Source organism: Anabrus simplex, chromosome 1 (genome assembly GCF_040414725.1).
Source record: "Anabrus simplex isolate iqAnaSimp1 chromosome 1, ASM4041472v1, whole genome shotgun sequence".
In the NCBI taxonomy this organism is placed as follows: Eukaryota; Metazoa; Arthropoda; class Insecta; order Orthoptera; family Tettigoniidae; genus Anabrus; species Anabrus simplex.
Genome location: NC_090265.1, coordinates 1,268,687,578 through 1,268,703,001, shown reverse-complemented (window position 1 = coordinate 1,268,703,001; position 15,424 = coordinate 1,268,687,578). Strand labels below are relative to the sequence as shown.

The following is a 15,424-nucleotide window of genomic DNA, read 5'->3' as shown; positions in this document are numbered from 1 at the left end:
TAAGATTTACTTACCATTCAATCAAAATGTATCCAGTAGCAACAACGTGTTTACTTTCTGGATCAAATACGAGCGCGTATAGACTCGATCGCCCTATCCTGCGTAGTACTGAGTTTAAGAACTTTGAAAATCTTTACAGGATGCCTGAAACAACTGCATATGAAAATATCTTACATAAAACATTGTTTTTAACATGTCGTGTGGAATTTTGTAATCCGTACGAAACGCACTACTGATGTCAGTTTTCGAGTGCTCCCTCCCAGATATGAGTATATAGAGGGAAAATAAGTAACTTCTTTTTGATAAAACAGCATCGTTTAGCCTCTGAACTGGAGCAGAGTGCATCTCTCCTTCATGTGGTGAGAAACAGTACCACATGAGAACCTGGTGAATAGTCCATGACTGTTTTTCTCTTATTTTTTAAATGAAATATTTGATCAGAAGGCAGCAATACAAGTTAATACACTTACTCTGTTATTTAATAATAAAGAATAGTACATTCGCACTTTAGTAAATTATGTCACTCATATATTTCACACAAGATTAAAATATCGTTACTCCATTTTTTCGTTTTTCTGTTTCTTTCAAAAGCCTTTTACCAAAGCTTACTGAGTTAAAATGTTTGTTTTCTTGACTCTATATGTTACATAAATAAACACTATAGAGTAAATAATGAAACTCATTTTAATATATTATTCGGTAATACTAGTCTGTAAGAGATAGTATTTCATCTGTTCATGGTAGAGTGAATGTTCCCACAATGTCACGGAATTTTTCAGTTTTCGACCGATCACAGTTATGAAGAGTCATTTAACACATTATTCTTTCCACACGAGTACCTTCTTGTTCCACGTTTCTCGTCACCTAGAACAATGGACGAATCACAGCAATTCATTGCAACGGTACAACCTACCCACTTCACAGTTGTTGTGTGGCTGTAGTAAAATTTCGAGTGCACAAAAATAGTCTCCATAATCACTTCGTTCAAGGCAACCTGCGAGCATGTGAAATCGCACTAATTAATTCATGCGTTCAAGAAGAGCATCATAGGACACGGAAAATAAGTCTTAAATCAGATTTCAATGACAAATATATCAATGCATACTTAAACTAAATTCTAGATTCCATTTAGAGTCATTCAAGTTAGACTTTTGTCATGATTTGTGTCTGTTGAGTTAAACAATTTTACAATAACTGATAATGTTAATCTTAGAAACAGGAATTTCGTCTGAGTGTGTTTAACATTTGCAATGCCACACCTCTCCAAGGCAACTGATACTACACTGACGAGTTAGCCCTGCAAGCTTAATGAAGTGGCAGTGCACTAGGGTACACAATACCTACACTTGTTGTATATGCCTTATCCGGAATAGTTTCCACCAAATTAGATTTAACATGCCTGTTAGTTGGAATATAACTAAATGTCCCTGTTCTAACTGCCCCTACATGAATGTAATGGGAATATATTTAATTGTAGGAACTGAAGTTATTGATGTTTCTAGATGGGACGTCCACCGTACTCAAACATCGCGGAGATTATCTACAAAGCAAAAAGCGAAAATAACAGTTTCTCACGTCAACATCACAAAAATTTAGTTTTGCTTAATACATACTTTTCTAAAGGAATATTTATATAAAGGGTAATACAATGTCTTCGACTTTCAAAATTTAAATATAGAATCAAGTTTAATAACATAATTCAGTAATGTAGTGTTGTAAAGTAATGAGCGACGCCATTGTACAGGAGATAACTGGTATCACTGGATTGTTGATCTATCGCCCTGCATCATTATAATGTGACGTGAATCAAGTGGCCAATGCAAAATAATAGTTAAAATCGTACAAATATTAATTTATAGTCGGAGTAAGAACGTAATAAACAAGTTAGGACTGATTTGTTCAAGTTATCCGGTGAATGATCTGGTTATTGCAAGTTCTACAATGTTTAATGTAATCTCTGGTCCTTCAACCCCAGAATCTCCCTTCTATAGCTGCACCTACGGGCCAGTGGTGGCTTTGGTACCTTATGTATTATTCCAAATTATATCGCAGTTTTCTTAAGCAACAGAAAACTAACGACCTACAACAAGTCACTTATCATATTTTGAAGAGTATAAAACTCAAATGAACAGTCAACATTCCAATTTAGGACAAAGTGATGAAGGAGTAAACTTACGGAAAGGATAATTCTCTTAAACAAATCTCAGAATTGTGGAGTTGATTGAGTAGAACCTATTATACTATTTTCGTCAAATGATATTCTTTAAAAACTATCATTTGATTTGCTACCATTATTTGCAATCTTCTCAATACACATTCGGTATAAAAACAGGTGAGTACCATTATCACCCTTCGCATGTACCATTTTCTCACATATCTCGCAGGTTAAGCCTTGACAGAAGAACTAAAATATGTCGCCTTGGCGAATCACTGTTAATAAAAGCCACTGAGTTTCAGTGATATGTTGAAGGGAGCTGCAAGTTGCATCATGGCTGCTATATCAGCAAAGTCCAGAGTCGCAGCAATAGAACGGACGTGAAGGCACTGAGTGTCGGGCTGAGCGGTCCAGCTGCTCTCCCGTGGTGCATAGCGGCCGGGTGCTCACCTGAAACAAAAAGACACGTTGCGATCGTCACTAACTTGAACTATTGAAGAAGTACCAAATATTATACTAGATATGAATGCTGTAAGATTCCACAAGAAGTCAACAGTAAAGATAAAATGAAGTTCAGAAATAAAATACTGTGATGCAACCAAGAATAAAACTAGAAGAAGTCCAAGATATTGACCACTCAGCCACACAGCCGGAGAATCCCTTCGATCATCTTAAGATTATATTTTATTTATCCTGTATTTCCTTTAAATGCAATTACTTCCCAGCAGCTATAATCCTAGTTGACCGACTATGAAGATCATAGGTTAAATTAAAGTAAATGAAACAGTCTGACGTCTGGCTATAACGGCAGGCCACCAAACGTTTCTGTGAAGCAGTGTTGTATACTACAACCAAGTACGAAATATTCATTCGAGTATATTTATGCTTTGTTTTAACTCTCTGTATCAAATCAGGCCCTTTACGTAATTCCTTTGTTTGCTGTAGATTCCCACCACCAACAACCACCACCACCACCACCACCACCACCACCACCACCACCACCAACAACAACAACAACAACAACAACAACAACATGAACAACAATAAAAACGACAACAAGAAAATAGCCATACTTTATTGCGTTTTCTCTGTTTCTATTCCTAAATGTTTCAATTAAACACTAGTCATCAAATTAATATAGTCTAATGATTTTGTAAACCCAGTGAGAATAAAAGAAGTGCGTTATTTAAAACATTTAGCAACAATAATAGTTTCCCGGTTATAACATTAATTTTAGAGTAAGCAGTTACGATTGCAAATTCCGAAAGACACAGCCCTACTGACCAATATCATGCACGGACAAAATTCTAATTTTGCACTAGAATGAAAGAAACATATAAAAATATAAAAGCGGCCATGAATTCTTAAAAATATTTGCTTTGTTCTAATGGATTACCTTAAGAAATTTCTATGTACGGAAAAAAAAACATCTTTGCTGTATTCTGTTAACTGCGTGGCGTCATTCCCTACGCGTCAATATATTCAACACAAGACCGATCTGCTGAATACAACCGACGCTTTACGTTTGTTGAGAGGCCTAAGCCAGATCGACTTTAAACCTGAATGATCAACAATAAGTAATGCGTCTAAAACATTCCTCAAGGTAAAATTCCATAATTTCAGAATTATACAGTAAAAACAGAAATAAGATATAAAACGATTACTTGAAGTAAATGATATGGCGTATGGCTTTTAGTGCCGGGAGTGTCCGAGGACATGTTCGGCTCGCCAGGTGCAGGTCTTTTGATTTGACACCAGTAGGCGACCTGCGCGTCGTGATGAGGATGAAATGATGATGAAAACAACACCTACACCCAGCCCCCGTGCCAGCGAAATTAACCAATGATGGTTAAAATTCCCGACCCTGCCGGGAATCGAACCCGGGACTTCTGTGACCAAAGGCCAGCACGCTAACCATTTAGCTATGGAGCCGGACATTACTTGAAGTGAACACATTCTCTTTCCTCAATTAACTAGAGAATTTCTCAATCCCTTTTTATACTATGAAATTTCTCTATGATCAGGTTGGGAATAAAACATAATAATTCCCCTTTCAAACATTTTAGAACAGAATTTCTTGACTTCTAGAAAATTGTGCCTTTTAATTGGTAACCAAGATATCGATATTATTTAGACCAAGTTGCTGTGTTTATACAAACTCGAAGGCTTCCAGAAATCTAATCACTCCTGTGTAACTAAATTAGGACTGTCAATGTTCCCTAACACCTGAATATGTACGATAATTGAAATAGTGTTAAAACTATTATTATTATTATTATTATTATTATTATTATTATTATCATCATCATCATCTGTTTACCCTCCAGGTTCGGCTTTTCCCTCGGACTCGGCGAGGGATCCCACCTCTACTGCCTCAAGGGCAGTGTCCTGGAGCTTCAGACTTTTGGTCGGGGGATACAACTGGGGAGAATGACCAGTACCTCGTCCAGGCGGCCTCACCTGCTAAGCTGAACAGAGGCCTTGTGGAGGGATGGGAAGATTGGAAGGGATAGGCAAGGAAGAAGGAAGGAAGCGGCCGTGGCCTTAAGTTAGGTACCATCCCGGCATTCACCTGGAGGAGAAGTGGGAAACCACGGAAAACCACTTCCAGGATGGCTGAGGTGGGAATCGAATCCACCTCTACTCAGTTGACCTCACGAGGCTGAGTGGACCCCGTTCCAGCCCTCGTACCACTTTTCAAATTTCGTGGCAGAGCCGGGAATCGAACCCGGACCTCCGGGGGTGGCAGCTAATCACGCTAACCACTACACCACAGAGGCGGACAATAATAATAATAATAATAATAATAATAATAATAATGTTGCTTATTTGCGTCCCACTAACTACTCTTTTACGGTTTTCAGAGACGCTGAAGTGCCGGAATTTATTCCCGCAGGAGATCTTTTACGTGCCAGTAAATCTACCGACACGAGGCTGACGTATTTGAGCACCTTAAAATACCACCGGACTGAGCCAGGATCGAACCTGCCACGTTGGGGTCAGAAGGCCAGCGCCTCAACCGTTTGAGCCACTCAGCCCGGCACTTGGTAATACTACAGGATGCGATAAGGCAGGATGCAGATTGAGAGCGCTTAGATCACTTGGTAGTACTAGAGAATGGGCTGAGGCTTGTGGTAGGTGGAGAGGGCTTAGTCACTCGGTAACACTACAGGATGTGTTAAGGCAGGGCGTAGAAGGAGAGTCCGTAGGCCACTGGTAATACTACAGGATGCGCTGAAGTAGGACGTAGATGGAGAGTGCTTAGGTCACTTGGTAATACTACAGGATGCGCCAAGGCTGGTTGTAGATTGAGAGTGTTTAGTCATTTGGTAACACTACAGGATGCGCTAAAGCCGGACGTAGTTGGAGAGTGCTTAGATCACTTGGTAACACTACAGGATGTGCTAATGCAGGATGTAGACTGAGAGTGCTTAGATCCTTTGGTAATACTACAGGATTCACTAAGGGTGGTTGTAGAACGACAGTGCTTAGGTCACTTGGTAATACTACAGAATGCGGTGAGGCAGGTTGTAGATGGAGAGTGCTTAGTTCACTTTGTAATACTGCTGTCAGTTTCGCTGACATAACAAGATATAAGCACAAGTGCACTCAGTATACTTTTTCCTACGTCGAGAAATTTTTGCAACCAGATTTATTCATCGCCGTCACTACCACAACCAATCCCAACTGGGACAAAATGCAGAAATTTCATCTGCCCGAGCAGTCTGCCTACTATGGACACTATCATGTTTCTAGAGTGTTTCATCTAACTTGATACGTAATGATCACCAATGACAAGGTACTCGATGGTACTAATTACTTCATATTATCTGTGTACTGAAAAAAGCAAGGACACCCTCACAATCGCATACTGTTCTGACAGGAGAAATGAGAAATAAGCCTAACATAAGAATTCGATTTATATATGTAGTAGAACTTCCAAAACTCAAAATCTCTTCTCACCTATAAGACATCATGGTCCCCGCAGAAAACCAACAAAGCAGTATCTCAACAACAACAACAAAAGCATTGACATAGAATAAGTGCTGCAATATTGCGTTCTCACCCTGTGGGGTGAGTGCACTATGGTAAACAAAACTGCATTGGAAGTTAGCACGACGCTACGGGACGTAATAAATATCAGTAGAATATTCGGTGAAGCCAGGTTCCTGTTTTCTGGTAACTTCAGTTAGAATCTCCATTGATGAAAAAAGACGCGTGCACTGACGAGGTAAACGGCAGCCGGAAGTAGGGCTCTCTAAATACTAGGTATGCTCGCCCGCCATTATGGTTCATTCCTGCACTACGTTGTTAATTCAGTTAACCGCCCCAGCCGTGTATATCCCTCTCTTTTTACTGTTCTCCACGCTAGAAAGTAATGCTAAATTTACCGGTATTGTAAAAATACTCATTCTCAGTATTACTCAAACGGTTACTCAACATATATATTAATATATTTCGTACATTATTGTGAACATTTTACTCGACACGATGATTGTAAAAGCAAGGTCGTTGATAATTTGCCTTCTAATATACAAACTATGCATGTACTCTCACTTGAGAAATATTAGAAAAACTCGTTTTCTAATAAAACGGTTTATTATTTTATTATTATTATTATTATTATTATTATTATTATTATTATTATTATTATTATTATTACTGATAAGTAGAATAGTTTGTTCGTAAGCTATGCGCCGCAGTACAGTCAAATAAAATGAGGGACACCGTGGTATTGATATAGGTTACATTCCTTCTTATATTCTGGAATTTGACGTGGTCATCGGTCAGTGTCGAAGATGTATAAAATGTGATAGAATATTTTGATACCATATGATCTCAGTCGGTATTTCAAACTTGCGTGAAACTGATTCAGCGCTTTTTCAATGTTGTCGAAATAATAAGAAAAATATTCTTCGAACAGAAATAACGCTGAAATGTGATCTAAGAGGACGAACACACCCAAGTAACCGGATTGTTTAAGTGTATTACTCTCTTCTAAAATTCATTCTTTTTTCTTATTTACCAGCATTTAAAAAAATATATTCTATGTGCAAAATAAACTTAATTTTTGGAGAGTGTTATGAATCTCATCAGGTTATGCGGTTGTAATGAACAGGGAATTTTAGTTTATTCAACCGAACATTCATGAAACAAATGTTATGTTATTACAAATTACATTCAGGAAGAAAAGAGGAATAGAGTAACTACTTCTATAGCTGAATCTCCTCTCCCAACCTGAAGTATTCCACTGATAATCAGCTACCAGTGACTTGTAAGGGGAATGACCCACGAGCTGTGGAGAATATTTAACATTTTTTACTTTGGCAAAGGTAACAGTGCTTTTCTTTACAGAGATTCCTCCAGTTAGGGGAGAAGTAGTATGATTTCTCAACACGACTCAACTTAATAAACTTCAAAGAGTTTCAACATTGATTATCTTGCTCAGGCAGCACATTTAAAAAAATATTATATTTATTAAGTAATATTTTACAAATTTACTCCCTCCTTTTATTACAGTATTTACAAAACAATAACATTCCATTCCTTGTTTACATTTTTCTCTTTATTACCAAAGCAGTCCCTTATATTTTACCTCGTTTCCATGAATTCTTATTAAAGTCCAGAACAGCACAGGATCGAATTTTGAAGAAGTGTCTAACATTCTTTTCCTTTAAATACAGCACGTTGGAGAACGTGTACTGGTACATTTATCATTCAAAATGTCCTTCATTACAAGATTTGCACCATTTTGCATTATATAATGCTTATAGTCCCTATAGAAGACCTCGCAGTTACAAATTAATTTCATAACTTCACAATTTGGTTTCTTTAGACCACCCAAATTTTAAAAAATACTAATGTTTCATAGCTTGAGTCAGAAAGCTCATAGTTTAAAACCTGTCTGCATATAGGCCTACCACAGATATTGGTTTCCAATAATGCATTTGTTGTACTACCACCAATGTTTAAAAAATTATTTCTGTCATATGAAGTTAGTTTTGGCATATATTGTAACTCTGGTGTTTGGATGTTGAACTCCTGTTGCCGGGCTTTGGGGGTAGAACTGAATACAGAATGATCAATGTGACTGAATAAGGGGCGTAGTAATGTCAGTGGGAGCTGGATGCAGGTTTAAGTCAGCAGTTGAAGTAAAAGGTGTAGCAGAGGCAGTGGAGGTATAATGCAGATCGGAAGGGAATCTAAACAACCTGTATCCCGGACTACAGACATTACTACAATTAGGTGCAGAACAACCCACCATTATGCAATAAATACCCACACAAATATAGCATAATTCTGTGCATGCACGCAGTGATTAAAGCAATGCGTTCAATGTGACGAAGCGAGTGCTCATAGGAGAAACTAAGAGTTTTATCACATGGCCCAGTGCGCATGTATGAACCAATCTTATAGAGCCTTAGCCGGAAGCAATGCGTCGTCTAGCCTCATCCATATAAATATAATCGTAACGAGCGTGTGTCTGTACATTGACTATTTTGGCGAATTATTCGTACAGCTGTCCGTTTAACGGATAATAATGATCATCTGCATATTTTTTAGCTTTATTTTCCTGAACGTCCTAATTTTTACCACCTCCCCCAATATAAAGATTGCGGCACAATCTGTCAGATGAGCTAGAAAATTGAAATTTTGCAAAAGTACACGTTTTTTTCTGCAGGCGACGGAAAAGTTCCAAGATCATTAAATTTCTCACTTTTCTCCCCGAAGAATATCGAAATATGGAGACAATTTTAATTATGGTGCAGACCTTCGTTTCGAGGTATTTCGCGCCTAATCGGCAAGTCCTATCACAAAACGGATGGCACAATCTCCGTTCAAATTTGAGTAATCAATAATTTTTGTCCTATGTCTTTTTGTCGTATATCCCTTATTAGATTTGTCTCTATTTCTCAATTGTAAATTTTGCACTTTTTACACGCATAATTCATACTTTGAATGACTGATAGGAGAGATAGGTTCGTTAATTCTCTACGATCTTGGGCCCAGACTCTAGCCATATGTGAGCCAAATGCTATGTTTGTAGCTGCCACATAATTATCCGAAAAGTAATGCACTGTGAGACAGGCATTCTTACCCAAATTTCACCCTATTCAACGTTTCTAACTCAGTCTGAAACATGAATAGGTGAGATACGAGAAAATATCATAGGACCAGCCATTTAGACCGCCAAATATGGTGACTTATGGTACGATCCGTTTGTCGATGTGACATACCGTTTGGCAGGAGTTAATCTGTAAATGAAGGTCTGCATATACTTTTGTATGTCGATATATATAATATATATTGATGTCGATTTATAGCGATCAAGAAAGGGTGTGTCTGTTATTGAAGTCAGTTCTCCCCACATCGACTTTGACTGGCAGTAGGCATGGAGTCCTTTTCCAACTTCTGTGTAAGTGGAATTAGTAAGGAGGGCACACCATTGTAATGAATAATTCCCGATTTCACTTGCAGAAGGCAAGGGAGCGTGCAATTTTCTTCAAAACTCCCCTACTCGATTGTGTTTGGCTGTGGACAAGGGTGCCCGCCATTATGAACAAATGCACCCATCTAATATGTGACTGGCATTAGGCACAGTGGCCTGCTATTTTAATGCAAACTCACCAACTTGGTGTGACTGGCAATAAGTTGGCTGGCATTAGAAATAGGGACCTTTCATTATAATGATAACAGCACAACTCAATTTTGACTGGCAGTAGGAAAGTTGCCTGCCATTATAATAAAAATTATCAACTGTTATCTGTCTGGAAGTAGAAAAGGGGGCCTGCGATTGTAACGAAATCCTCCCAAATCGATTGTGAACCCGCAATCAGGCAATGGGGCCTGCCCTAGTAATGTAATCTTCCCAACTCGGTTGTGAATGGCACTAGCAAAATGAACTTGCCGTTATCATCATAACTCCGCAATTTACACTTTACATTGGAAACAACGTATGGTAACTTCCCCATGCTGTTTCTCGGATAAAGCTAAGAGACGTGCAATTGAAATAATATTAACTGCATGAACGGTAATTTACTTCGATATCCGTATATAATGTAGAATACCGTAGCGAAGCACGGGTACATTTGCTAGCGTAAAATATATAAAATAAAACCACTTACTTACCACTAATATAAGAACTCGACTGGTGATGGGCGATTCCCTTGTATGAGAGATCTCCGACCTTACAGAGGGTACACTGGACGAGTTCAACGGTGATGGTGAGCTGTCATTTTCACTGTATGAAACCCTCCCTTCTGTGAACGAGCTAATTGCCGAAGTGTATTCTGACATCTACACCCTGCCGATCGAACGAATCTGTTAGCTTTATGAGCGAGCTATCCTCACGAATAAAAGTGAGTAAGTTTTCGCTAGTTTATATTTTGCTACTTTACTTTACGTCGCACGGACACAGATATGTGTTATGACGACGATGGGATAGGAAAGGCCTAGGAATGGGAAGGAAGCGGCCGTGGCCTTAATTAAGGTACAGCCCCAGCTTGCCTTGTGTGAATATGGGAAACCACGGAAAACCATTTTAGGGCTGCCGACAGTGGGGTTCGAACCCACTATCTCCCGATTACTGGATACTGGCCGCACTTAAACGACTGCAGCTATCGAGCTCAGTAGTTTTCGCTATTAATAACACCACTTTTGGCAGGTTCGAAGCCCTTAATATAGTGTTCACAACCATCTATACAATCATAAATCAGGACGAAACAACGAAATTTGGACGCACAATATCACTTTGTACGTAATTCGGCTCTCCTATAAAGTCGTTGCGCAACCTGAAAGGTCTCAAGCTGTGCAATGGGACACGGCTTCTAGCGAAGCCGCTACGCAGGAATGTGATAGCTGGGTGCTAGGTTGGGGCTTTGGGAAGGATGGTCCGGATGTTTGATTTCCTCACCAGAGGAGCGACAGTGAATTTTGCCAGTTACCGTGACGCTATGGAGCGTTTATTGGTAGAATTTCGCATTTAACTACCTGGATTTCTCTCTGTAGTAGATCTCATCGCCAGATGTTTCATTCCAGGCTTGTGTCAATGTCATACACCTGTCAATGTCATATGTTACGTACATATGTAATGTGACCCTCTTTGACTGATTCTGATGGTTATGCGAGCTTCCGCTTCGAACGCTAGCGCTGTGCCATGTCCGAGGAGCCATCTGATGACGAATGAACGTACCGTTTCCACTTCTATTATAAGGTCTAAAATTTCAAAAGCCATTGCTTAAGAAGCCTTTCTCGTGGACAGTCGAGATATTCTTCTGGTGACGCAGAACACAGTTCTCTGCGAAACATAATGAATTTCACCTTTTCTTGACACGGCATAAGCCCAAAAGCCTATACAGCATCATGTCTATTAGTACGGCCCATTAAAGCATCAATGACATTATTATTATTATTATTATTATTATTATTATTATTATTATTATTATTATTATTATTATTATTATTATTATTATTACTATTTACCGGGCGAGTTGGCCGTGCGTGTAGAGGCGCGCGGCTGTGAGCTTGCATCCGGGAGATAGTAGGTTCGAATCCCGCTATCGGCAGCCCTGAAAATGGTTTTCCGTGGTTTCCCATTTTCACACCAGGCAAATGCTGGGGCTGTACCTTAATTAAGGCCACGGCCGCTTCCTTCCAACTCCTAGGCCTTTCCTATCCCATCGTCGCCATAAGACCTATCTGTGTCGGTGCGACGTAAAGCCCCTAGCAAAAAAAATAAAATTACTATTTAGGCATATGATTCCTCGAGGCTCAGTATGACTCAATGAAGGTAACCAAAACAGAGGAGTGGATTTAACGATGCCACTCACGTTACACATGCTTTGATAAAAGACTGCATCGATATTCTGAACATGTAGTATGTTTAGTCACATCGAAGAGGATTACTCTGCTGTAGAGTACACAAACGCCATCGCTGGGATTCGCGGATTGGATCCAGGAGCTCCCCATGTTGAAACAGCGACTTCGTAGAGATTGTTGTTCTTTGCCTTATGTGTTTCATTTAAGGTAGTGTGCGATCAAGGCTATTATTATTAACTTCGTGTGGCTATTTCTAGACGAAAGCAGCCCTTGTAAAGCACACCCTCTGATGAGGGTGGGCGGCATCTGCCATGTGTAGGTAACTGCGTGTTATTGTGGTGGAGGATAGTGTTATGTGTGTTGTGTGAATTGCAGGGATGTTTGGGAGAGGACAAACACCCAGCCCCCGGGCCACTGGATTTAACCAAAGAAGGTTGAAATCCCCGAGGCGGCTGGGAATCGAACCCGGGACCCTCTGACCCGAAGGCAAGTACGCTGACCATTCAGCCAACGTGGCGGACGCGATCAAGGCTAACTGGAAAGTACTTATTTTTGGTTATGCGGCAAGGAAGCGGTGTACCATCAAATGAGATATTCAAAATAACATTTGCCTATCGGTTGTTTAGATGGAAAATAACAACTTTCTGTTTCGGCGGTACTTGGTCTCAGACCCATGTTATGAATTAATTACGCATGCCAGAGTGATCTGCATTGTGAATTCTCTCAGCCATCCTCTCTCTCTTGAGGAATGCTGAGATTCTATACCCGGTCATCAGCTTAATAAAGCTGGCGAGAGGTGGTAAGTGGTATTTTCGGGATCATTTTCAGGAACACATGTGATTACTGCCACTGCAATAACGAAATTAGGGAAAATGTATATTCCCGTCCGCCTCTGTGGTGTAGTGGTTAGCGTGATTAGCTGCCACCCCCGGAGGTCCGGGTTCGATTCCCAGCTCTGCCACGAAAATTTGAAAAGTGGTACGAGGGCTGCAACGGGGTCCACCCGGCCTCGGGAGGTCAACTGAGTAGAGGTGGGTTCGATTCCCACCTCAGCCATCCTCGAAGTGGTTTTCCGTGGTTTCCCACTTCTCCTCCAGGCGAATGCCGGGATGGTACCTAACTTAAGGCCACGGCCGCTTCCTTCCCTCTTCCTTGTCTATCCCTTCCAATCTTCACATCCCTCCACAAGGCCCCCGTTCAGCATAGCAGGTGAGGCCGCCTGGGCGAGGTACTGGTCATACTCCCCAGTTGTATCCCCCGACCAAGTGTCTGAAAGCTCCAGGACACTGCCCTTGAGGCGGTAGAGGTGGGATCCCTCGCTGAGTCCGAGGGAAAAGCCGAACCTGGAGGGTAAACAGATGATGATGATGATGATGTATATTCCCACAAGTAAAGAACGGAACATGTTGCTACAGTAACAAAAACATACATTTTGGACAAGGCATGGCTATAGATCAAGCCATCAACATAGTAGCAATAGGGACTAGTGATTACTACGGTTGGTTCCTTCTAACGTCACGGTAAGAGCCACGTTGCGCGCTAACCATACGGCAACGAGCTACCTAGGAATTCCTGTGACTTAATCCGGTGTGCTCTCTCGGCTCGCTGGCCACAAGACAGACAAGCTGTAAATGGTTTCACAGTGGTTGAGCGATATCTGGAAGCGTCCGTCTTGTTCGCAATAGCTTCTTATCACAAATCATCGGGTCTTCACCAGACATACTCAATAACATCCTATAATTAGCATGATATTCTTACTGTCACTTTAACAGTTTAAATGACAATGTTGTCTCTAGTTTGCTCAAACGCAGGGTGCAGTAGAAACTATGACTATTCTCTTCCTTTTTTTCCCTCGTTCATTGCTGACACGTGGGGTTTGACAACAGATGTGCTTTAAACCCATATTTTCGACGCATTCAGTTCCTGACGCCAATACATTCTAGATGAATGCACTTAATTTTTCATGTGGCATGCAGTATAGTGTATAAATGAAGAGGTGTGTATTAATACGATCACTAACATCAGGTACCCAAGACAGAAGAATAAATAGGAAATGGTTCAAATCGAACCTAGGATCCTCTGAAATGATCACAGCTACGCTGTTCAGTACAGGATCAAGATGTAGTAGAAATAATTAAATTTTAAAGTTTAATGTTGATTATAATAGAATATTTTGTGTATCAGAATTAAAGGTAATAATGAAAATACCTTTCCTGGCTATGCTAATATTAAACTACAGTAATTAGGAACATATTTTAATGTCAGCTTTAGTCAGTTTTCTTCCCTAATGGTTGACAGAATGTGTCATCAGTATCAGAAAAATAAATGAAACTGGGATGTGTTTAACGGAAATAGGATCTTCGATGGATGTTGAATTTAGAATGCACCGGGCGAGTTGCCCGTGCGGTTAGGGACACGCAGCTGTGAGCTTGCATCCGGGAGATAGTGGATTCGAGCGCCAATGTCGGCAGCCCTGAAGATGGTTTTCCGTGGATTCCCGTCTTTAAACCAGGTAAATGCTGGGGCTGTACCTTGACTAACCCATAGCCGATTCCTCCCCACTCCTAGGCCTTTCCTATCCCATTGTCGCCGTAAGACCTATCTGTGTAGGTGCAACGTAAAGCAAGTTGAAAAGGAATGAAATTGTAATATAATTATAATAATGTTATTGTTATTATTATTAAACATATTGTGTGCTACCATGATTTCCGATTCAAAATTCATTGGACAGTCATGAAGTCTTATGTGTTAAACAACCTATTTAGAGGATTTAGAGGCGTCGACGGCTGGACACTAAGAACTTCATCAGTGAACTGAATGCAGGTAGTTAAAATAGGATGTATCATAGAATATTGAAGATTCTATGGCTGGATCATGCAACGACAAAGAATGCAGTCCGTTGTGCTGGGAATTCTTGTGAAATTCTAATTCTCGAAACACATAGGAAGTGGACTATTTCTGTACAACCATCCAAAATTACATTAATATACCTTAATACAAAAAGGCAAGGTAGACGGAAAGCGTGAACGTGGGCGGAGAATATCCTGGATCGAAAACTCCAATAGAGATTCGAAATCTACGACGCGGCACACCTGAAACGGAAGCCTCACAATAGAGATAATTACACCCAGATGTGCATCAACATCCTGTAATGAGATGGCACAATGAAGAAAGAAAAAGAGAAGTATAAAGAAAAGAAGAAGACAAAAGGTTATATTTTTGGAAAAAACACAATAAAATATTTGGAATTCAATTTAACAGAAGTGACAGTTCTTTTAATGATGTTGGGTTTCACGACATACATTTAATGGATAAGTGGCATCTTCCTGGATTCTGGGCCACGGTCGCATGTCCCACCTACTCTAGAGGAGGCGTTGTCGAAGCAGTCTGGCTAGAATGCATACTGTTGGTGTAGATGTAAGGCCTGGAACTCCTTCCAGCTACTGCGTT

The 15,424-nt window shown here is 40.2% G+C and overlaps 1 protein-coding gene across 1 annotated transcript in view; it reads right to left on the bottom strand.

Moving 5' to 3' along the window:
• Window positions 1–482: 482 nt before the first annotated feature.
• The window catches only part of LOC136858676 (zwei Ig domain protein zig-8), a 784,418-nt gene continuing 769,476 nt past the window's right edge, over window positions 483–15,424 (bottom strand). Inside the window, exon 6 of the mRNA XM_068225726.1 lies at window positions 483–2,605. Within this exon, the coding sequence (XP_068081827.1) occupies window positions 2,496–2,605 (110 nt within the window). The 3' untranslated portion in view covers window positions 483–2,495. The remainder of the gene's footprint in view (window positions 2,606–15,424) is intronic.